General features: G+C 46.9%; 2 protein-coding genes and 1 long non-coding RNA gene across 10 annotated transcripts; all 3 read right to left on the bottom strand.

Annotated features, from left to right (window-relative positions):
• Positions 1–2304: 2304 nt before the first annotated feature.
• Positions 2305–12011, bottom strand: LOC308581397. The gene is made up of 2 exons (XR_014005051.1): positions 11395–12011; positions 2305–3110 (listed from the first exon to the last, which is right to left on the bottom strand). It is a non-coding gene; the product is annotated as an uncharacterized lncRNA (long non-coding RNA).
• Positions 3697–9604, bottom strand: LOC308580602 (uncharacterized protein). Of its 3 annotated transcripts, none has more exons than XM_081182500.1 (4): positions 8999–9604; positions 6309–7111; positions 5535–5646; positions 3697–4723 (listed from the first exon to the last, which is right to left on the bottom strand). In XM_081182500.1, the coding sequence occupies exons 2-4, from the start codon at positions 7083–7085 to the stop codon at positions 3726–3728; spliced, it is 1887 nt and encodes a 628-aa protein (XP_081038626.1). In that variant the 5' UTR covers positions 7086–7111; positions 8999–9604; the 3' UTR covers positions 3697–3725. The 3 variants fall into 3 exon arrangements, with proteins under 3 accessions (XP_081038626.1, XP_081038625.1, XP_081038624.1); XM_081182499.1 differs by having other exon boundaries at positions 3697–4726; positions 8967–9602; XM_081182498.1 differs by having other exon boundaries at positions 3697–4726; positions 8999–9601.
• Positions 12012–14189: 2178 nt separating the features above from the next.
• Positions 14190–22013, bottom strand: LOC308580714 (uncharacterized protein). Of its 6 annotated transcripts, none has more exons than XM_081182778.1 (3): positions 21712–22013; positions 20673–20757; positions 14190–16832 (listed from the first exon to the last, which is right to left on the bottom strand). In XM_081182778.1, the coding sequence occupies exon 3, from the start codon at positions 16786–16788 to the stop codon at positions 15403–15405; it is 1386 nt and encodes a 461-aa protein (XP_081038904.1). In that variant the 5' UTR covers positions 16789–16832; positions 20673–20757; positions 21712–22013; the 3' UTR covers positions 14190–15402. The 6 variants fall into 6 exon arrangements, with proteins under 6 accessions (XP_081038904.1, XP_081038906.1, XP_081038901.1 ...); XM_081182780.1 differs by lacking the exon at positions 21712–22013 and adding an exon at positions 21481–21702; XM_081182775.1 differs by lacking the exons at positions 20673–20757; positions 21712–22013 and adding exons at positions 17914–18093; positions 18999–19052.
• Between the last annotated feature and the right edge of the window lie 1477 nt (positions 22014–23490).

The raw sequence follows: 23490 nt of genomic DNA, 5'->3' as shown, positions 1-23490 counted from the left end.
ACAGTTAAGAGGCAGCAGTGCTTCTAAATACAAGTTGCTGGAAGCCACAGGAGGAGCAAGGGCTTTTATGCTCACGTTCTGCTCCTTAGTTTCCCACAGGCAACAAACTGTCCCGCCATTTTGAGAACATAGGGGGTTGGGCTAGATGACCCTCGTGGTCCCTTCCAACTCTTATGATTCAGTGAGGGCGCTGGACTGGATCCATCTGACCCAACAGGCTCCTCTTCTTACATATGGAACTGGTTGTTTTTTTTAATTTAATTGTGTGTGTATGGGTTGTTTTTTTTACATGTGGAATTGTCTTTACGTATTGTGAAATTGCTTGGAAATATTTTATGGGAAGCCATTCAGTTTTGTTTTTTTAAGTTCATGATGGACCCAGTTACACCAAATAAAGGCATTCCACCACCCTTTCTTCAGTTTGAAAACTTGGTCCCTAAATCAAGACGTTATTTTACTGCCCACGTGAATTTTGGTCTAATGGGCCAATGTGGCTGTTTATAATTTTTCTGAGGTAAGTTAATACCCATGTACGATTGCCAGCTGGTTGTGTACCATCTATACATGTCAACTGCACTTTCCTTACACTTAACTATGTAGAGGCAAAGTGGGTAATATCCTGGAAACTGCCGCTACTTAGGGGTCTATAACTGACACATTATTTTTTACCTTTAACATATTGTTACAACTGTTCTTTTATAGTACAGAGCAACAGGGGCAGAAGGAATCATGAGAGAAGGAATGACTGGCTTCGCGATTTTTTACATAGCACACAGATACATTTGTGATGCATCGCCATGTTGAATATTACGAAACCGTTACCGCGATGCGGACTTCAAACTGTTTTTTGATGATGTATCCACGTATTTCCCAGCCCTAATGTGTATGCAAAAACCACTATGCAGGGGAAACCGTGAAGCCAGCCAATGCCTCTACAGTAGTACCTCTGGTTATGTACTTAATTCGTTTTGGAGGTCCATTCTTAACCTGAAACTGTTCTTAACCTGAAGCACCACTTTAGCCTATGGGGCCTCCCGCTGCTGCCGCGCCACCGGAGCACGATTTCTGTTCTCATCCTGAAGCAAAGTTCTTAACCTGAGGTAATATTTCTGGGTTAGCGGAGTCTGTAACCCGAAGCGTATGTAACCTGAAGCGTATGTAACTTGAGGTACCACTGTACATAGCTCCATATTTATTTCTGACCTCATGATATATCGGAATATCATGTTGAAAACAGATTATCGACCAGCCCTAATGAAGAGCCTGCTGAAACAGACCAATAGTCAATGGCCCACTTGGTCCAGCAGCCTGTTCTCACTGGGGCCAACCAGATTCTAATGGGAAGCCAGTCCCTCCAGTGTAGGAGGCAATATGCCTCAGAATACCACTTCCTGGATATCATGAGCAAACAAAGGCTGCTGTGCTCAAATCCTGCCTAGATGGGCCTTTGGGCTCTTCTGCTAGCCAGTGTGGCATAATAGTTAAAGAGTGTTGGACTAGGACATGGGAAAACAGGGTTCGAATCCCCACTCAGCCATGAAGGGTAACCTTGGGTCAGTAACCATCTCTTAGCCCAGGCTTCCTCAGCCTCGGCCCCCCAGATGTTTTTGGCCTACAACTCCCATGATCCCTAGCTAGCAGGACCAGTGTTCAGGGATGATGGGAATTGTAGTCTCAAAACATCTGGAGGGCCGAGGAAGCCTGTCTTAGTCTAAGCCTACCTCACAAGGCTGTTGTGAGGATGAAATGAGAAGAACCATGTATATCACCTTGAGATCCTTGGAAGATAAATGTGGTACAGTGGTACCTTGGTTCTTGAATGTAATCTGTTCTGGAAGTCCGTTCAACTTCCAAAATGTTCGAAAACCAAGGCATGGCTTCGGATTGGCGCAGGCGCCCCGGAAACAATAGCCGACAGCCGTATTGGATGTTCGGATTCCGAAAAACGTTTGAAAAATGGAACTCCTGCTTCCGGGTTTTCGTGTTTGGGAGCTGAAATGTACCAAGGCATTTGAGAACAAAGGTTCCACTGTATATAAAGCTAATAAATTATTATTAGTAGTAGTATTCACAACTTCCTAATTCATTTTATCTTGAGCTTCTGAGCGCGAGGCTGCCTTTTGTGTTGCTACAGAACTATGCCAGCAGCGTTGGAAGGATCTGAGATGCGTAGCAATAAACTGGGCTTCATGCAATATGCAATTTGTCCTTCGGGAATCTGGTCTCTCCAGAGGACAGAAGGGAAAGGAAGTCTCACTTGCTCCAGCGTTGGATGTCCCAGAAAACAAACGTTCTCTCAATTAATTCAGCTCCGTACAAAGATACTTTATTAGCACAAAGCATTTTGCCAGAGCGTATCAGGCTGTAAGAAGAGGTTGGGGGAGAAAGTGAGAAAACCTCATGTTTGTAGCAGAAATCTCCATCCTCCTCCATCTATATTGTCCATTGCCATCCATCACTTGCATAAGATGAAGGTTGCATCATCTTAAATGTCTCCAGTTACAATGACATCATCTCTGTGTGTCTCTTGACCGATGCTTAAGTGCCTGTTGGGGGCTTATGGAAGAGTAAAGGATTGTTTCAGAAAGCAGAGACCTAGGTGCAACAGGAATGCACCAGACCATTCAGTAAGACATTGTATGTCTTTTTGGGTGGAGTGGCTGTGTTGTTTCTCTTTGAATCATTGTAGCCAACATAGGCCCTCCAGATGTTTTGGACTATGGCACCCATTCCCAGCTAACAGCCAATAATAAGGGGTTATGGGAACAGGGGAAGAAACTGAATGTTGGGCTTAAAAAAGAAATGGAGAGGATTCATGTGATTTCACACATGCAAAACACTGCCTTCTCAATTAAGAACTTCCTCCCTGCGGCCTCAGCTACTGAACTGCAACTTGAAGATCCACTACCCTTAAACCCAAGGTGTTTGGATACTGAAAAATGACTCTTTACAACAAGAGCAAGTATCTGCAAAACACAACTTTAGGTGGAGTGGATATGTATATGCCAAACAGAATTTCCAGATAGGTGTATACGTTTGTGCTAATTTTAAGTGCATACAGTGGTACCTCTGGTTACGTACTTAATTCATTCCGGAGGTCCGTTCTTAACCTAAAGTACCACTTTAGTTAATGGGGCCTCCTGCTGCTAAGACGCCGCCGGAGCACAATTTTTGTTCTCATCCTGAAGCAAAGTTCTTAACCCAAGGTACTATTTCTGGGTTAGCGGAGTCTGTAACCTGAAGTGTATGCAACCCGAGGTACCACTGTAGATTTCAATTAAAGATTCAAACCATAGATGTTTATGAAAGATGTAACCTGAGGTACGACTTATAGCACTTACTTCCTTTGTAAGTTTTCTATCTGCTGGTTGAACACGCATGATGCAGACCTCTTGCAGGTGTGCTATTTCGGAATGAATGTGGGGGAAATCACATGGCTGAATTGCCCTGCACATTAAAAAAAAACCTTTGCACATTAATTCTCTAGCACATCAGGTAAGAGGATAGCGCAAAACCTCTCTCTCTGAAATGCTAGCTGCCCACAAGTAAGCTGCTTTTTTAAAAGGTTGTGCACTCAGTCACACGAATTTCCCACCCTTCATCTGAAGTGGTACAATTGTGTAACCTTGAGGTTATTTTCCTGCAGAAATGACCTGGCTTTTACTCTTTAAGAAAATGTGGGTCACTAACCAGAGGTTTTTCTACTGCCAGTGCTTGCATATTTATTATGCTTTTTCTTCTGTGTGGATTCTCTGATGTTTAAGGAGACTGGCTGAATTACAGAAGCTCTTGCCACACTCTGAACACTTGCATTTCCCCTCCCCCATGTGGGTTTTCTCGTGGGCAGTAATGTTCGATCGCTGACTGAACCTTTTCCCGCAGTCTAGGCACTCGTACGGCTTCTCCCCCGTGTGTGTTCTCTCGTGTATTATAAAGCTTTCCCTCCGATTGAAGCTTTTCCCACAGTCTGAACATTTGTATGGCTTTTCTCCTGTGTGGATCCTTGCATGCTCTTTCAGGAGGGAACGGTAGTTGAAGCTTTTCCCACAGATGGAGCAGGCAAACGGCTTCTCTCCCGTGTGGGTTCTCTGGTGTTCAATAAGGTGGGATCTCCGGCTGAAGTGCTTCCCGCATTCTGAGCATGTGTGGGGCTTCTCGCCTGTGTGGATTCTCTGGTGTCTAGTAAGGTGCGATCTCCGACTGAAACGCTGCCCACACTCCAGGCAGTTATATGGTTTCTCTCCTGTGTGGATCCTCTCGTGGACCAAATGAGCAGAGGCATGGTTGAAGATTTTCCCACAATACGAGCATCTGTATGACTTCTTCCCTGCCTGGACATTCAAGTTTTTAAGAGGGTCGGTACTCTGGCTGTAGCTTTCCCCCGCGACTGTCTTTTTTCGAGGACTTGCCTCAAGCCCCTCGTGTAAACTGCTCTCATTTAAACTTTTCGCCCCTTCAGAATGAAAGGCCTTTTCCGCTGCCTGTTCCAGGAGCCTTCCCTGGCGTTTCTCTGGGGCCTGCTGGCTTCCTGATGTCTCTTCAGTCTCTAGAAACTGGAAGACTTTCCTTCCAGTGACCAGCTGGTTTTCAGGCACCTCTCCCACCTCAGGAAATAGGAAGATGCCCCCTTTAGCTCTTTCCAGCGACATCCTGCGGTATTCCACTTGCCCTGGTCTTTCCAGCCGGAGATTCTCCTCCTCACTTTCACTCGCTTGGCCATTGCCTGCTGGAATAAAGAGACAACCACAGAGTGAATTTCTGGGGAGGCTGTGGCGATCACACAGGGCCCCCGGACCTTTGACGGTCTATTGATTCCTGTGCCACCACTGTGATTGCTTTCTTCACTGCCACCAACCCGTTTCTCCTCACGGGTACAAACGGAGTCCAGACAGTTGTTAACATTAACAAATAATCAAGTTTATCTTATAGGCATGAACAAGCTTATGGTTTCAGTTAATTTTTCTTGTCAGTTTCTTAATCTTAGTTCCTTAACTGTCCTATACGTTCCTAACAACTTCAAACTGATTATCCCAACTATCTACCTGACTCCACCTAACAATTCCTCTCACTCCCTCATAACACAGCTCGACCAACCCACAGACTTATATCCTCCCTCTTCCTTCTCCAACTCCCCACTCTCAACTAACTTCCACACAACTCCGACTCTAACTCCTCCTATCAGTTTCTCTCTGGCCAATCACATCACACTCATTTAACCCTTTCCTTATGACCCACCTAGGAGGCAAACGCCACAGAGGGGTTGTAGTACTGTGGCACAGAAAAATTGTTTGCAAGCAGAAGGCCCCACGTTTGATCCCAAACGATGCCAGATGAAAATGATCTGTGGGAGCAGAGCTGGGGGGCCCAAGGGTGAGCCCCTGCCACTAGGCTAGACAAAATTGGACTAGATTGGGATGGGGAAACTAAGCGTAGCTTTCCAGCCCCAGTGAGTTCTGCCTTACCTTCCCACTCTCCCGCCACCCTGAGCTTTGTAACATGATCCAGGCACGTCACACACAAAAAAAACCCCTTACCCAACAAGCTGGTTATCCTTTCATCGTCCTGCATGGCCACCACGTACAGCTGCATCTTCAAGGGGTCTACCTTAGAGAAATTAACAGCCACTTTTTCAAAGGGCCCCGGCACCTGAATCAAAAGGAGGAACAGCAGGTCATAGCAACAGGTTTGGAGAGGCAAATGCCCCAGCTCCAAAATCAATTTCTGTTACCTTCCCCAACCCTCACCCGCCTGGTCCAGCTGACTGCCTCGTTGCGATCAGGAAATAGACTGGATTCCTACCCCAACCTATTTAGTTGTCTGGGAGAGGAAAGAAACATAACCGTCAAGTGGCCACTCATAAATTGAACCCTGCCATGCTGTCTGCTCTTCTACAGCTGCAGTCACTTCCATTAAGAAGAAGAGGAGGAGGAGGAGTTTGGATTTGATATCCTGCTTTATCACTACCCAAAGGAGTCTCAAAGCGGTTAACTATCTCCTTTCCCTTCCTCCCCCACAACAAACACTTTGTGAGGTGAGTGGGGCTGAGAGACTTCAGAGAAGTGTGACTAGCCCAAGGTCACCCAGCAGCTGCATGTGGAGGAGCAGGGAAGCAAACCCGGTTCACCAGATTACAAGTCTACCGCTCTTAACCACTACACCACACATGGAGGAACCTACAGCACTCCTGATGTTGTTAATAGACTACAGCTCCCTTCATCCCTGATCTTTGGCTATTCCAGCTGGGGCGGATGGGAGTCCAGCAATATCTGGAGGCTCACAGGGTGTAGCCTCCCCTCCAGAACTCTCACCTGCTGATCCCACCTCTCGTGGTCTTGCAGCTTCCAAGAGAAAATCTCTGCAAGGGTCACCGCCTGAGCACAGGTCTCCGGTCCGCGCTTCCTGACCCAGATCTGCATTTCCTGTGGCAATATGGCCAGGAACTGCTCCAAGACCAGCAGCTCCAGGATCTGCTCCTTTGTGTGTTTCTGGGGCTGCAGCCATCGGAAGCAAAGGTCTTGGAGACGGCTGCAAACTTCTTGGGGTCCCTCGGCCTCCAGGTAGCAGAACTGCCTGAACCGCCGGCGCCATAACTCCAAACTGGTGGCGTCCTCGTCCGCCACTTGCCCAATGGAGCCCAGGGTCTTATAGACTTGAGTGGCTTCTCCACTGAGGTCTAGCAGATTCTGGGTCTTCCGCTCTTCTCGAGGCCACTGGATGGCATCGGCTATTCTCCTGAAGGAAGTCTGAAAAGATTTGGTGTGGTCCCATCGGGTAGGCACCAGCAGCTTCCTCCGGGACTTGGCTGTCTTCTGGAAATCCTGGGGCTGCTGGAGCTTTTTGTCAGTTGTCTGGCTGGCCTGTTGCAGACCTGCTTCATCAGGTACCTGCTGAGCCTCCTGCGCAGTCTCCTCACCTGGAGTCCTTTTAGTACCTAGTGGTGCGGTCTCATCCGGTATCCGCTTAGCATCTTGTGGACCTTCCTCAATTTGGACCTCCTCAGTGCTCCCAACCCGATAAACAGGAAAATCTCCTCCTCCTCCTAATGTCTCCTCTGTTTGGGGTCCTGCTGGGTCCTGCTCTTCCATCGGGTTCCCCCTCTGCACTCCTGGAGCTGCAAACGAAACGTGCTTTTCAGTAACTGCACATGGTGCACACCAGACCAAAATGGCCGCCAACCAGGATCTGGAGAGAAATGCGAACTCTACTCCCAAGATGTCAGCAAAGCCGCTGCCAAAATGGCAAGCCAAGTACTAGGGAAGGCGAGGTAACCTGACTGCACTCACATATAAAAGTACTGTGGATAGTTTTAGTCATCTCAAGAAGGACATAATGTTGGAATATAGGAAGCTGCCCTATAATTAGTCAGACAGCTGGACTCAGTATTGTCTATACAAAAATGGCTGACTTGTGGCACCCCAAAGGTTGTTAGGCTTCAACTTGAACCCCCCTTGAACACTGGCCTTGCTTGCTGGGGGTGATGGGAGTTGGAGTCCAATAAGGTCTGGAGGACCACAAGTTAGCTGTTCCTGTCTACACTGACTGGCAACAGCTCTCCAATATCTTCTTCCTTGGAGGTTTTGAGGATAAGTTTGGAAAAGCATCAACGGCAGGACACTCGGAGCAGCAGGCTGGACTAGGTAATCTGTTAGGCACCCTCCAGTTCCAATACAATTATCTGATGAGAAACGTTAATGGAGAGCACGGCAAATGGGGATATTAGCTAAGTAGAAACAAGGAAAACGGAACCAAAGGTATTGCATGGGGGAAACAACTGGTGTGATGGGCAGATGGTGGCATGAAAGGAATGAGATGAGTAGAGAGAAGAAAACAAGGTACGTATGGTATGAGTGCAAGATGCAGACAAGGGAAGCTCAAGAGTCCAGCATCCAAGTGCTCCAACAGAGCATCATCTGCCCTGAGCATGAAAAGCCTATTTTATTCCAGGGTTTCTCTAAAAGAGGGTTCGCCAAACTTCAGTTGCCAGCTGCTTTTGGACTATAACTCCCATCATCCCTAGCTAGCAGGACCAGTGGTCAGGGATGATGGGAATTGTAGTCCAAATCCAACTTAAGACCCATGTTTGGGAAACCCCGCTCTAAATCAAGGATGAGGGAATCTGTGGCCCTCCAAATGTGGTTGGATTCTAACTCCCACCAGCCTCAGCCAGCATGACCAATGGTCAGGGATGACAGAAGTTGTAGTCCCTGCAATACCTGGATGGCCGCAGATTCCCCATCCCTGTTCTCAGGTCTACACTTCCATTCTAATTCAGGGTTTGGGTTTTCAGCATCGGATATGCCTTCCTCAATAAACAGACAAATAAACAAATAAATAAAACAACATTCTTCCTTTTAGGACTTGTAACAGGAACACACTGCCTCGAACCCAGATGTCAATGACATTTGGCTATATTATAGACACTCTCACTTTGTTCCTAATGCCGCCGCATTTTGAGCTTCACTGGACCAGATAAAAATAGCTCTGCCACCGGTTTTGAACTGCCAGTCAATAACAGAGAAGCCTTAGCTAAGCGCTAAAACCCACAGATTGTGCATCTAAAGACCCAGAGTCAACCTTTCATTAAAAGGATATTGAGCACCAGGGATGGAAACCTCCAAATGCTGCTGGCACTCAGAGGTTTTGCAGCATTGGGTCCCTGGGCTGATTCGGATCAGGACAGCTCCTTTACAGACTAAATTGGCTCAAAACCCTGCATTTCTACATCCTGACTGGGGAGAAGCCTGTAGCTCCTCAGTGTGGCAGAGCACGCACTTTACACAGGGAGGATCCCAAGACTCAGATCCTGGAATCTGCAGCTTGAAGCACCTTAGGCAGCGGGTGATGGTTATGACCAGAGAGAGCTGCTAACTAGCCCAGTGTAGAAACCGCTAAACGGGATGGTCCAGTCGCCTTCTTTGAATGGACAGGGCGTTATGGATCAGCTAACCTGAATGAGAGCTAGGCACCTGAGATTCATTTCCTCCCCTCTGTTTATTACCTTGCTCTGGCCCGGATCTGGAGAGGGGATCCGGACAAGGGAAAGTGTGGGGGATCAGCAGCACAGGCTCTGATCTGGAGTGGGGCTTTGGGAAACCTTCCAACGACCCTTTTGCAGTCTCTGATCTCCTTTTTCTTTGCCTCCAGATCTTCCCCTTCCTGCATGAGCCGACAGATCCCCAAATCCACCGTTCTGCACCCTTTGCAATCCGCAGCGGTTGTATTTATTGTTTATTTGTATGTTATTCCCCCCCCCCAAAAAAGGTAATTTCTAGCCGGAAGAGAGGGTTGGGGAACGGGAAGGAAGGTGGCTTTAGCTATTTCCTTCCTCCTTAATTTTTTGTTTTTTCCTGGAGCCTTCTAGGAATCTGATCGCTGGTGGTTTTAACCCATAGATCATTTGCAGGGTCGAGAAGCCAGGAACGGGGATCGTGTCTCAATTTTGCAGGCAGCCGAGTTGGGACGTCCTGAGATGAGATGCTGCAGCCTCCAGGCCAGAGAGAGACGCGCTTAGGAGTGGCCCCTGCCTTGCTTTTGAGCGTCCAACCCCGCCATTGCATTGCATAGAAGGAAAATGCTGATTATATTATGGATGTTTTAACTGAGATTTCTGCATTGCAGGGGGCCATTCCAAATCTACGATTCTGTGAAGATGACGATTGGATCTGCACTGATTTTATTAAATCCTCATGTTTGCAAACTGTTCACTCTAAATGCACCTCGCCTCTGACCATCACTAAAAATCACAGAACTCAGCATGTCCTGGAGTCGCAGTACAAATTTAAAAAAAACAAAACGGATCTGATATTTTGGGTTCTTGTAGCTTTTATATGGCTGTAGTGTACAAACTATACACTTTTATTCAAAGCACATTATCTTGTGGTAATGATGCCCATAACCTGTGTGAAAAGCAATATATTTTGTCTGCCTCAGACCTTCTGACATCCATGTCATTCATCATCATCATCATTTTTAACTTGTATACCGCCTTTCTATCTTACAATACTCAAGGCGGTTTACGAGCTGAAGAAACAAAATGTGTACATCTTATAGCAATCTAATGCGATACAAAGATGTGATAATAAAACATAACTTTAAAATAGGCAACCTCCATCAAAAAAGTAACATTCAACAATAATTAGAATAGTATAAAATAATAATATCAACATATAAAAGTTAAACAGAAATCCACTCAACAGTTACAATACTATCTAAACTATAATCAATAAGACAACGGCAAGCCACAGTACATAAAATACAATACACATTGAGAAGCAGAGGGTGGGGCAAGGCAGGTGGAAGGAGGCCTTGCCTGATGGAGTCTCTCCCCTCACAGTTCTTCCTCCAGGCACAGCTTCCTTATGAGGAGGAATGGATGGCCAGATCGTCTTATGAAGGGGGGGGGGGGGAGTGGTAGGCAAATCAGGTCTTGATATTGTTGTGTTACTGCCATCTTTGGCAGTGTGCCTTGTAATATACTGTACACCCCATCTAGATTCTGTGAATTCTGCAGTCCCTATGTGCTATGCATAATCAATTTGCATCTACTTCCATAATTTATTCTTGAAGGTCCCAGGCCATAGAGAAGTTAGGCTGGCCTCAACTAGAGCCAGGGCTTTTTCGGCCATGGCTCCGATCTGGTGGAACGCTCTGTCACAAGAGACCAGGGCCCTGCGGGACTTGACATCTTTCCGCAGGGCCTGCAAGACAGAGCTGTTCCACCAGGCCTTTGGCCAGGGCACAGCCTGACTCCCTCCCTTGGCAATCTTCGCGGAGCTCTGGCCCAATGGTTGCCAGTGGCTTGAATTAATTAATTTTATAATGAATGATTTTAGAGTGTTGTTTGTGCTGTACTTTTGAACTGTTTTATTGTTGTTAGCCGCCCTGAGCCCGGCTTCGGCTGGGGAGGGTGGGATATAAATAAATTTATTATTATTATTATTCTGGGAGAGGCAAAGGGTCTTTCACAAGGCTTTGACATCTGGAAAGGAATCCATGCTCTGGCCAACTTCCAGCTTCTAGGAACTTTGGAGAAAGGGTAGGATCCTGCAGCAAAACAATAGTTGCATCCGGCTGTAGAAATCTTCTTCAGTCATTCTAAAATCACAGGATGGAAAAGGACAGTCGTGACCAGAGACTTCAGGGTGGTACATGGTCCACCCCCCCCCCATTTTATTCTCACAACAGCCTTGCAAAGTAGATTAGGCTGAGAGATAGTGAGGAGCTCAAGGTCGCTTCGTGATTTATGTGGGAAGCTGGGGATTTGAACCTTAATCTCCCTGGTCCTAGTCTGATACTCTTAACCATCACACCACCATAAATGTCCCCTGCCACTCAATACACTACAGTGGTACCTCAGGTTAAGTACTTAATTCGTTCCGGAGGTCCGTTCTTAACCTGAAACTGTTCTTAACCTGAAGCACCACTTTAGCTAATGGGGCCTCCTGCTGCTGCCACGCCGCCAGAACACGATTTCTGTTCTCATCCTGAAGCAAAGTTCTCAACCTGAGGTACTATTTCTGGGTTAGCGGAGTCTGTAACCTGAAGCGTATGTAACCTGAAGCGTATGTAACCCGAGGTACCACTGGAGATTTCAATTAAAGATTCAAACCATAGATGTTTATGAAAGATAAGCACATTTGCATAAAGCTTATTGACGAAGCATGGAGGGCAAAACTCATAGAAGCCAACTCCTAGGGGCTAAGGTCCCTTCAGTATCCCATGGAATATTTGAGGGGACCGTCTGCCCCTCCCAGTTGATGGGCATTGCCATTCAAATGGGGTGTGTGCGTGCTGCATCATGTAATCGATTATGCAGGGTGGTGCTTACCTGCCCCCCCCATTTTATTTAAGTTGGTACCCCTGGCAGAACTGGACTTTCTTTAGGGTAGGACAACATACCAGACACGGTATGTTTGGAGTTCCTTGGTGTAAATTTGTTCATGTTTCAGAGCAGTATTTGAAAGATCCTTGCTGTTTGGAAACTGTTGTTCTGGCAAAAATCAGTTACAACGTGGAAGAGCTGCTTCAGAGATTTGGAGCAGCAGCCACATTCGTCTTACGCAGCGATCTCCGGAGTAAACCATTAAACTGTGAAAGGCAGATGCATTTCCTGAAACCAGGGAATTGCTGGACTCCAGGGTGGGGAAAAAAAATCAATGATTAAAAATAATAATTAAAAAATCAGATTTTTAAAATTTTAAATAAGATTTTTAAAATAAAATGCTTTTGGAGGAAAAATCTTTCAAAAGTTAGTTTTCGATTTAAGTTACATTATAGTCCAAAGGCTATTCCTCAGGAAATAAGAATTTGTTTTAAGTTTTTCATGTGTGCTAAAACTCAGTCTAAGTTTTTTTAAAACAACAACAACAAAGTTTAACCACATCAGTTAACAAACATGGATACATATGCTATACTGTTATTGTTTTAGTTAAATAAATTGTTTAAATTGTTATTAAGGAACCAATTATATTTTCCTTCCAATAAAGTACAGCAGAAAAGTTGTCCAAATATAAGCAGTTAACTTATTAAACCTCACAATAATTTCATAATTATCTATGTATTTCTAATAGTATAACCAAATCAGTAATTTTTGATATAACTGTAAAGACTACTCTGAAAATTAATTATTCCAAAAATGAAACCATCCTCTGGTTGTAAATATTAAGATTATACCAGAAAGAATGAGTCTTTCTGTAAAAAGAAATGATTTAAATCAAGTCTTACTAACTAGTGATTTAAATCAAATCCACCCTGCTAGACTCCAACTGCGATCATCCCTGACCAGCTGAGGCTGAAGGAAGTTGGAGTCCGATGACATTTGGAGGGCTATAAGCATGCATTTGTGGCACGTGCTGGGTAGCTGAACTTAGACCCCCATCTGCAATGTCATACCATTTTAAACAGTCATGGCTTCCCCAGGGAATCCTGGGAACTGTAGTTTGTTAAGTGTGCTGAGTGTTAACCGGAGACCCCCCTCACAGAGCTACAGTTCTCAGTGATTTAACAGTAAATTCTCATTCCTTGGGAAGCCTAAGAACTGCTCTGTTTAGGCTGCCCACCCTTCACACTGTGTATTTATTACTGCAGGGATTATTGCGAACACCCTGCTAACTCAGTGGCTGTATAAACTGCAAAATGTCTACTCCACGTTGAGCAACGCAGTGACAATAGTAGTTCGGCAACCATCACTGCTAGTTAAGAAAGTACAGAATAACTAACAAAAGCATCCTTTTATTGTCATACGACAGGCACCAATGTCAAGACTTTCCCCATTTACTCCCCCACCTGAAAATGTTTTCTGAGATCTTCGTCATAAAATCAAGGAAGCCATTTTTACTGAAGAGTCTTTTTCTCTTCCAGTTACCAGATGAGCCAAGGGCTACAAAGCTATGCTTCAGATCCAAAGAGCCTGTCAGATGTTCAGGGTCAGCTGCGCATCCTAATTCCCTGAAATGACAACTGGGGACAGTCAAAGGTGCAACAGCACTTTCTGTCAGAAGCCTTAAAGATAACTTCTCCTTTGTGGGAATGCGTAAGAGAGTCGCCAGTATCACGTATGATGTTTGAACATTTCCCCACATGTCACCAGAGCAGAGAGAGGTCATTCTCAATAGTGGATTCTCTTCTGATTAGAAAGACAAAATGATTTGGGAGGAAAGCCTTCCTTGAAGTCGCCAGGGGATCCACGGATCTAGCCTGTCATGATTCCTCGATATATACTGAGCAAAACAGGCTGGCTGAGGCAGATCCCACACAAAAGGACTCTGTTCAGCTGGAGGTTCTGGTTGGCGATGAAATGCGAGTTTGCAGGTGTTTATTTACTCCACCTGAGCGCCTAATCGTATCTCAAACTCAGTGAGGAACAAGCGACTGGGCACATTTGGGAAGGCTTCATGCATTTCCACAGGACGTTTTCCAAAGTCAAGACAAGGCAAGAAAAGACTGTCAAGTTCCTCAAAGGCAGCCAGACCCCCAGAGTGTGGGAATGTTAAGGGAGGCAGGAGAGGATATAGTGTTTAATTATATCCTTCCCAACTTGTGTTAACAAGTTCTATAATTTAGCAGAGTATCATTCCCTTTTTAAACTTGTACAGTGGATAACGTTTGCCAGGCTTGTATAAGCCTCTAAAATAAGTTTCCTGGTAATTTCCCCTTTATTCCCTCTTAAAAAGATTAGACGAGACACAGTCTTGCATAAAAGTATAAAACAGTTTACTCACATTCTGTTCACAGATGGATCCCAGAAGGCAAACTTAAGTTACAAAATATATACACCTGGAATCTATCCCATAAGGAGATAGTTCCTTTGTCCTCTCTTGGCTGGAAGCCAAGGGAGCATCTCAGACTAAGAAGATGTTGCTGTTAGCTATTCCACTTGGCACCTCTAATTCTTTTATGATATGTTGTCTGAGAATGAAAAGCTCGCGGCTCCTTTCTGTCTTTATGATACGATGTTGGCTGCTCAGCTGACGACTGTGATTGACGAACAGAAACAGACTTAGGAGTACTTTGCTTTCTTTTGGATCTGCAGTCCTTTGCAAAATGTCCTTGTTTATTGCAGAACCAACAACTCTTGGCAGCTTTAAATGCAGTTGTATCACCACAAGTTTGCATACGGCGTTCCTCATTATTTCTGGACATAGGAGTGCTTATCGCGCAAGCCTCCCTTCTGTCCAACTCGCTCATTAATCTTGTTACCCCTTCCACAGTTAATTGTGCTGGTGGAACAGCAGATATCTGGCTAGCTACACCATCAAAGTCCTCATTAAGGGAACAAAGAATGATAAATACATACTGAATATCAGGTATCTCCATGTCCCTTCGAATCAATTTGCCGCGTATCGCCTTTAGACGTCTCAAGTGTGCCACCAAATCACCACCAGGCTGCAACTTCGTCTGGTACAGCTATTTGAAAAATGTCAATGCAGACGCTGACTTTTTTCTAATATGTACTGCTGCAAGACTGTCCCACATTTCTTTGGCAGTTTTCTTATTTCTTATATAGACTACTTGCTGGTCGCTGACAGCCAAATTAATTATCGCCCTGGCTTTAAAACCAGGTCACGTTATTTGCTCTGGCCTTTAAAGAAATACACATCTTGTGGAACAATAATGAACCTTCAGATTTAAAGACCATTCAAGAGTTGCTTCTTCAACGAATGGAGTCAGAGAGAGAGATGGCTGCCTCCCCTGTGCTATTTTGTTACCTGCAAAGGTGAGGTCACGCCCACCTCTGGTCACATGTAAAGGAAGTTTGTCCCAGCCCAGGTGGAAACAGGAAGTTCTGACTGGCTGGTCCAGACACCCTCTCTTTATGTCCACTCTAGGAATGTCGTATTTGACTGCTCTGTGTTTCACATCCCACACAGAGAGGCACCAGTCACTAGGTAGAGATGGGAAGTTCTATTTGATCTGAAGGATCCTCATGGGGCCACCGAGGAGGCTCTCTCCATGGTGGAGCTTTCGATGCGTGATGACGTTGGAGCTCTGGCTGAACGTTTTCCCACAGTCAGGGCACATGTAGGGCTTTTCGCCCGTGTGGATTCTCCGGTGTTTTGTGAGGGACGAGTTGACGTTGAAGCTCTTCCCACAGTCGGCGCAGACGTAAGGCTTCTCTCCCGTGTGGACTCTGAGGTGCGTCGTCAAGTGGGCCCGTTGGCTGTAGCTCCTCCCGCAGTCCGGGCACTGGTAGGGCTTCTCTCCCGTGTGGATTCTCTGGTGTCTGGCAAGGTTGGAGATGACGGTGAAGCTTTTCCCACAGTCCCCGCAGATGTAAGGAGTCTCCCCCGTGTGGGTGCGCTGGTGAGTGATAAGGTAGGAGCTGGTGGTGAAACTCTTCCCACAGTCGCCACACTTGAAGCATTTCTCTCGGCGGTACGGGCTCTGCTGGCGCCTGGCCAGGCGAGGCCTTTCGGGGAAACTCTTCCCCCATTCGGCGCCGTCGTAGGGTTTCTCCACTGTGTGGATTCTCTGGTGAGCGATGAGCTTGGAGCTGATGGGGAAGCTTTTGCCGCACTCTGGGCAGACGTAGGGCTTCTCGCCCGTGTGGAGCCTCTGGTGCGTGAGGAGGTTTGAGCTGCCGCTGAAGCGCTTCCCGCAGTAGCGGCACTCATAAGGCTTCTCGCCCGTGTGGATTCTCCGATGTTTGATAAGGTCGGAGCTGACGTTGAAGCTTTTCCCACACTCCAGGCACCGGTAAGGCCTCTCCCCGGTGTGGAGGCGCAGGTGAGTGACCAGGTGAGACCTCTGGCTGCAGCAGCGCCCGCAGTCGGGGCACTGGTACGGCTTCTCTCCCGTGTGGCTCCTCTGGTGGCGCAGAAGGTTTGACACCACGTTGAAGCTTTTCCCGCATTCGTTGCACACGTACGGCTTCTCCCCGGTGTGGATGCGCCGGTGAGTGATGAGGGCCGAGCTGTGGCCAAATTCTTTCCCGCAGTCGGGGCATTTGTAGGGCTTCCCCCCAACGTGGGTCCTCTGGTGGTGGATGAGGTTTGAGAGGAGGCCAAAGCCTCTCCCGCAGTCGGCACAGCGGTGGAGCTTCATGCTCCCGTGAAGTCTCTGGCGGCTAATGAGGTTGGGGGGCCGGGCCTTAAGGATCTTCCCACGCTCCTTGTGATGGTTGCTGAGCCCCTGGTGGGTTGCACAGTCCTGAGTGCCTCCAATAACCTCTATATAGGGAGGATGGCAAGCCCAGCTCTCTCTGAGGAAGCTTTCATCTCGCTTCTCGCGGGACTCCCACTTCTTAGCACCAGAGGACCCCCTCCTTCTACAGGCTCCAGACAAGGCCATGCGAGACCTCACAGTCTCTGGGTACTCTTCCTTGTTTTCACTCTCTGAAAAGAAACCCACATGAATGTGTCATTCACAGATTCTGGAGGATCCTCCGGAAAAAATAATCTCTCAAAGGACCTGTTGATGGCATTTTACCATTGTACTGTTGAGCGTGTATTAACTTATGGTCTCTGTGTGTGGTTTGGGAACTTCACGGTCAGGGAAAAAACAATGTTGTCCAGGGTTGTAAAGACTGTGGAGAGAATAATTGTGTGCACTCTCCCTACCTTGGATCAAATCTATGCTTCCAGGTGCCATAAGAAAGCTGCAGACATAGTGCAGGATAGTGCGCTCCCCAGAAATGATCTCTTTCAGCTTTTGGCTTCTGGAAGAAGGTACAGGGTTATAAAGACTAGGACTAGCTGCCTGAGAAACAGTTTCTATTCAAATGTCATTTTGGTTTTAAACACAGTGTAAGATAGTCTCTATGGGAGTATATTGTATTTAATTATGGGGTATCAGAGTTTTTAGGGGGCTAACCAGGCTGGGGTAGCTGGGATAGCAGGCTTGTTGGTTTCTAAATGTCTGATGTAGATTTTCAATTTAATTGTTCTGTATGGGACAATGACAATAAAGATTATCATATCATATTGTAAAGCACAAAATGGCTCCCATTACCACAGCGGCCAGAATGGCATGGACTCCAAAGGCCTGATTCTGGAAGTCAGACATGGCAAACCCATGTCCCTCCAGATCTTGCTGGACTCTACAGCTCCCGTCAGCCCCAGCGTGCATGTCTAATCATCAGGAATGATGGGAGTTGTAGTCCAACAGCATCTTGCACAGATGACGCAGGTAACTTAGCGCTGCGTTAGATGCAAGGCCTTGTTTTGGATGCCTGCTACAAACTCTCTTGTTTTGGCAAGCCCACCCAAACATGCAGTTTTCACAGAATCACTTGATTTTTACTCCTATTTGGGTAGTTTTATTATGTGTGCTGTTATTTAAGTCTGTTTTATCTTTTAAAAAATGAATATTTTATACTATTCTATTCGAACGGCATATAAATATTGCGAAATAAACAAAACAAAACAAAGCCCAAAAGCCTCCAGGAACCCACTGCTTGCTCCATGAGCTCCTGACCTGGGCGAGATGGTACTGGGCAAGGAGAGCTCACAAGGACTGCCTGGGATTCCCAGCTGTGGTCTCCATCCGAACCATCGCTATCTCTTGGGCTCCTGGCTTCCTCTGAGTACTGGAGATAAAGACCCCAGGCCGTTTCTTCTCCTTCTGGTTGGGCACCCCCAGAAGAACTTGGAGATCCTGTTTTTCATAGACAGAATCTCCTGTCAGGTAAATACCAGAATTCTTTTCTGAGAGGCTGCACATGAATTCAGCTAAGTCCTTGCATGTGCAGAACAACTTCCTCAAGTGCATCTCAACTCCAAACACCCGTGGACCATTCCCACATCTGCTGTGGGAGGGATGGGGGAACTCCCATAGAAGATTTGGGAGCAAGTGGGTAGAAGAGAGAGAAGAAATTTGGTCAGAGAAGTCGTTCTACACGCAGTTATTCAGTTGGATGCAACAATTTGTTCACAGGAATATATATACCTGACACCTTTTCTCTGCCAGAGCTCCAGTTAAATCCTTCCTGTTTGCCCAGGGATGGAGAACCTGTAGTCCTCCAGTTATGAGTGGACTCCAATTCCCATCAGCCCCAGCCAGAGTGAGTGGATGTCCACCTCCCATCTTCAACCACGAAACCACAGACACGTTGCAGACCACCAGAGTGAAACTCACAGATCTCTGGTAGCCTGCGAACCACAGTTTGAGAACCCCTGTCCTAAAGTAAAACTTTTTCTTCCAGTCATTGTGTGCATGTTTCAAAAGGCTGACACACAACAAAGGTTTGGCTAATAAAAAAAAACATGACAACAAAGCCAAACCCCAGAAGTTTAAAAATAGCAACTAAAACTGATATTACCTAGTGTGCATTTCTTGATCTCCAAGAAAGGATGTCCAATCTCTGGTGTCCCTTAGATCTGCATCTGACTGCCACATGGGACAAAGTGCAGGCAATCTGTCCAGAGCGCTTGAGCTACTTCAGAGGACCGTCATGGCCGGGAGAAACCCAGAACTAAAGAGTTTGAGGGAGGTCCTAGTGGAGCGAAGCCAAGGGTGAGGCAGTGGCTCACAGAAAGACAGAAGTCACTGGGGCTTTTTACCTGGGGATGCTGCACAGTCCTCTTCTTCCCCCATTGGAGTATCATTTGTGGGGGATGCTTCTTCGTCTTCCTCCTCAGGTGTGCCCAGCTCCTAAAACAACAAGGCTCCTAAGCTTACTGCCTGCTGTATTAACAAGTCACACTAGGATGGCTGCAGGGCGTAGCCTTCCTGTGCCCAGGCCTCTGTCTGTTCCACACTAACACAAATCCTAAACTCCTGTGCCATGAAAAGATGTTAAAAATATAATAATAATAAATTATTATTTATACCCCGCCCATGCGGCTGGGTTTCCCCAGCCACTCTGGGTGGCTTCCAACAGATTAAGAACAGAATAAAACATCAAACATTAAAAACAACACAGGGCTGCCTTCAGATGTCTTCTAAAAGTCAGATAGTTGTTTATTTCCTTGACATCAGATGGGAGGGCGTTCCACAGGGCAGGCACCACCACTGAGAAGGCCCTCTGCCTGGTTCCCTGTAACCTCACATCCCACAGCGAGGGAACTATCAGAAGGCCCTTGGAGCTGGACCTCAGTGTCCGGGCTGAACGATGGGGGTGGAGACGCTCCTTCAGGTATACTGGGGACGAGGCCGTTTAGGGCCGGCACCCCCCAAACTTGGCCCTTCAGTTGTTTTGGGACTACAATTCCCATCATCCCTGACTACTGGTCCTGTTAGCTAGGGATGATGGGAGTTGTAGTCCCAAAACAGCTGGAGGGCCGAGTTTGGGCTTTAAAGGTCAACGCCAACACTTTGAATTGTGCTCGGAAATGTACTGGGAGCCAATGTAGGTCTTTCAGGACTGGTGTTATATGGTCTTGGCGGCCACTTCCAGTCACCAGTCTAGCTGCTGCATTCTGGATTAGTTGTAGTTTCCAGGTCACCTTCAAAGGTAGCCCCATGCAGAGCGCATTGCAGTAGTCCAAGCGGGAGATAACCAGAGCATGCACCACTCTGGCAAGACAGTCTGGAGGCAGGTAGGGTCTCAGTCTGCGTACCAGGTGGAGCAGGTAGACAGCTGCCCTGGATACAGAATTGACCTGTGCTCCATGGACAGCTGTGAGTCCAAAATGACTCCCAGGCTACGCACCTGGTCCTTCAGGGGCACAGTTACCCTATTCAGGACCAGGGAGTCCTCCATACCTGCCCATACCCTGTCCCCCCAAAACAGTACTTCTGTCTTGTCAGGATTCAACCTTAATCTGTTAGCTGCCATCCATCCTCCAACCACCTCCAGACACTCACACAGGACCTTCACTGGTTCTGTTTTAAAAGAGATGTAGAGCTGGGTATCATCTGCATATGGCAACATGTCTAAGACCACAACCCTATACTTCAGAAGTGGGGGAACTTTGGTCCTCAATACGTTGTTGGACTCTCATCAACTCTGACCATGCTGGTTGGGGCTGATGGGATTTAAAGGGCCAAAGGCTTCCCACCCGTCTACATATTTTCTGAATGAATGAGAAGCACATGAAACTACTACTGCATTCAAACCAACCAACCAACCCAACTAGATTGTGCCCCAGAGGACAGATCAATGTTCCCCTTCATAGTACTCAAATCCCAACTCTTGAGATGCCCACCTTTCTTGCTCCAAGGGCACGGTGGCTCAGAAACCTTCTTGAAATTGCCTCTACTAAAATAAATTATTTGAAGATTTCCCCCCCTACCTGAGTTGGTTCTGAAGTAGCCATTCCTTCTTTCAGCAGAATGCACTGGGTTGGGGAAGAAGATGGCAGGCGGATACGTGGCAGACTGTGATGTAAAAGAAAAACAGCAAAAGGGTTCATTTTAAGAAGGGATATTCCCAGGTTCAAGTCCCTGGCATTTCCAGTTTGAAAAGGACCCGGAAGCAGGTGATGGGGTAGAGGCCTCTGCTGGAGACCTGCTGCCAGACAGAGTAGGCATCACTGTGCCAGCTGCTAGATGGACAAATATTTAGGCAACTTCCCAAGCTCCTTTCCAGCAAGATACCTGAGTGTTTTATAAAGGCCTGTTTCAGGGATGGGGAACCTTAGACCTTGGGGTGCAGTGGGGAATTCTGGACCCCCTCAAGACTCTCCGGAGGCCATACCTGCCCCCTTCTGGCAGGCTCTGCTTTGTAACTTGAGAGTCTTTGCCCGGCTGGAGTGTGTAATCTTCAAATACAAATATCTGCATTAGGCTGATTGTTAGGGTTAAGAAACTGCAGATCGAATAATAATAATAATATTTTATTTATATCCCGCCCTCCCCAGCCGAAGCCGGGCTCAGAGCAGCTAACAATAAAAGTAACACAGCATTTTAAAAGCAATATTCTTAAATCAATTCAAAATCAAATTAATAAATAGCAACCACTGGGCCAGAGTTCTACGAGGGTCACCAAAGGAGGGGGGTCAGACTGTGCCTTGACCAAGGGCATTGAGTCTCACTGGGGAAAATATGGGGAACACCACGCAGGTGAACACAGCCTGGTCACACAATCCCAGCCTCGCCTACCTCACAAGGTTGTTGCGAGCATAAAGCAGGGTCGCCTTTACATAGGCCGCCTTCCGTCCCTTTTGAGGAACACGTGGGAAAGGATTACACAAGTGTGCAGAAAACAAAACAAAACAACTCTCTCGTATGGCTCTCAGGTCATTACCCATTGTCAGCTGACCTGACATTCCCCAGCAACGTAGCAGGAGGAAAAGGGGACGGAGACCCCGTCCTGCCCCACGCCACAGTTACCTAGAGTGCCCGGCTGTTCCGGAGTTAATCGCTGGCTCCCCTCTTGGGGGGCTGAGTCCAGGGAGTAGGTGGGGACGCAGTCTCCACTTCGGTCGGGCGCGCAGGAGTGGGCGGAGACCCGAAAGGTTTCTCTCCCTCTGCAGGCGCCGATCAGCTACTGGGCGCCTCAGGCGAAGGGGGCTTTCCCTGGCCAATAATAAAGTCAAAGAAAAAGTCGATTTCCGATCGCAGCGCCCCATGCGACCCCTCGCCGCCCTCCTTCCTCCCCAGCTACTTCCAGCCCCTTCCTGTGCCGGCAGAAAAGCAAACCCCGCTACAACAGTCGCTGCAAAGAGAGAAAAAGTAGGCAGGCAGGAAGGCGGATCAAAACAAAACAAAACAGCAACCTCTGAGCGGGGTCTGGGGGAGTTGCAAGGCACAGCAGCGCCCCCCGACACGTTATATATATATATATAAAACAGATGTCAAATTACCACGCGGGAGGGTGGCGCCACCCGTTTTCTATACACGCAACTGCACGCGCGTGGGGAAAGAAGGTAGGGTTGCGAACTGAGCCGCGTAGAGGGGGAAAGCGCCACAGCCGGGCGCTGCTCTCCTGCAAAGGCGGAGATTCCCCAAGAACGCAGCTAAGGCTTGTAGAGTAAGGTCGCTACAGCAGCAGGCAATGCAAGTGTAAAGGGCCGTGACTTTGTAACGTGGGAATGAGCGTCGTAGTCCCTGGGTGAGGTCTGATCACCCCTTGTCAGAACACAGGGGGGCTTCCGAAGTAAAGCAAGCCAGCAACCCCAAATCACACCGTTGTTGCAATGTTCCTCAAATTACGCAGAGCCTGGACATCTGTAAATGGGACTGGGAGAGTCGAAGGCATCTTCTTATTTTCCTAAAGTTGCTCCTCCCGCTGCCTTTCTCAATAATCACCATCCTTTAATATCTTTAAAATGTTTTACTACAAGCGTTCCTCTGAAGTTTTGTTTCAAGTGAAGAGCTTTGCTGTTGAGAACCACCAAGATACACAATTAAAAAACAGGACTGTAACATTAAAGTGTGAAAAGCCTCTTTTTTTAAAATCTTGAAAATATTCCTTCCTCTGCCCTTATGAGTAAGACTACAGTATGGGCAAATTTCAACCCAGAACTTGATACAAATTTCTTTTGTGTGCCTTCAGGGTGGAGCAAGACTGGGAACAGTATTTGAATAATCAGTTTGTTGCTCCTATTCCAAGGCACTAAAATCATAGAATCTTAGAGCTGGAAGGGATCCACGGGTCATCTAGTCCAACCCCCCCCCAATGCAGGAATCTCAGCTAAAGCATCCATGACAGGTGGCTATCCAACCTCTGCTTAAAATCACCTTGACTTCTATGAATCCTGATGTGGTGACATCACAGATGGGGAACCTGTGGCCATTTTGCAAGTTGCCCAGTGAATATTTAGCAAATTATGCTCAGAAGCCGCTCATAGGAGCAGTTTTAAAAAGTTATCAATACTTAAAGCACAAGAAAAGCAAGCACATTCCCTAAATACTGTATATTCCTTCCAGTAGCACTTTAGAGACCAACCAAGTTTGTTAATGGTATGAGCTTTCGTGTGCATGCACACTTGGTATCTGAAGAAGTGTGCATGCACACGAAAACTCATACCAATAACAAACTTAGTTGGTCTCTAAGGTGCTACTGGAAGGATTTTTTTTATTTTGTTTCAGCTACGGCAGACCAACACGGCTACCTCCCTAAATATAGTATTTTATATCCGCATTAGCAAGCTAAACAAAGCATTCATA

Source organism: Podarcis bocagei (assembly GCF_964188305.1).
Source record: "Podarcis bocagei genome assembly, chromosome: 2".
Classification (NCBI taxonomy): Eukaryota; Metazoa; Chordata; class Lepidosauria; order Squamata; family Lacertidae; genus Podarcis; species Podarcis bocagei.
This window is presented reverse-complemented; position numbering and strand designations above follow the sequence as displayed.

Bases quoted from the DNA above. Each gene is read 5' to 3' on its own strand.
- LOC308580602 (XM_081182499.1), bottom strand. From the start codon at position 7,085: ATGGAAGAGCAGGACCCAGCAGGACCCCAAACAGAGGAGACATTAGGA. The intron at 5,647-6,308 runs GTGAGAGTTCTG...CTTTTGATTCAG, and splicing joins ACGAGAGGTGGGATCAGCAG to GTGCCGGGGCCCTTTGAAAA. The intron at 4,727-5,534 runs GTAAGGGGTTTT...TCTTTATTCCAG, and splicing joins AAGGATAACCAGCTTGTTGG to CAGGCAATGGCCAAGCGAGT.
- LOC308580714 (XM_081182775.1), bottom strand. From the start codon at position 19,032: ATGGGGGAAGAAGAGGACTGTGCAGCATCCCCAG. The intron at 18,094-18,998 runs GTAAAAAGCCCC...TATGAAAAACAG, and splicing joins GGACTGTGCAGCATCCCCAG to GATCTCCAAGTTCTTCTGGG. The intron at 16,833-17,913 runs GTCAGGAGCTCA...GTTTCTTTTCAG, and splicing joins CCCAGTACCATCTCGCCCAG to AGAGTGAAAACAAGGAAGAG.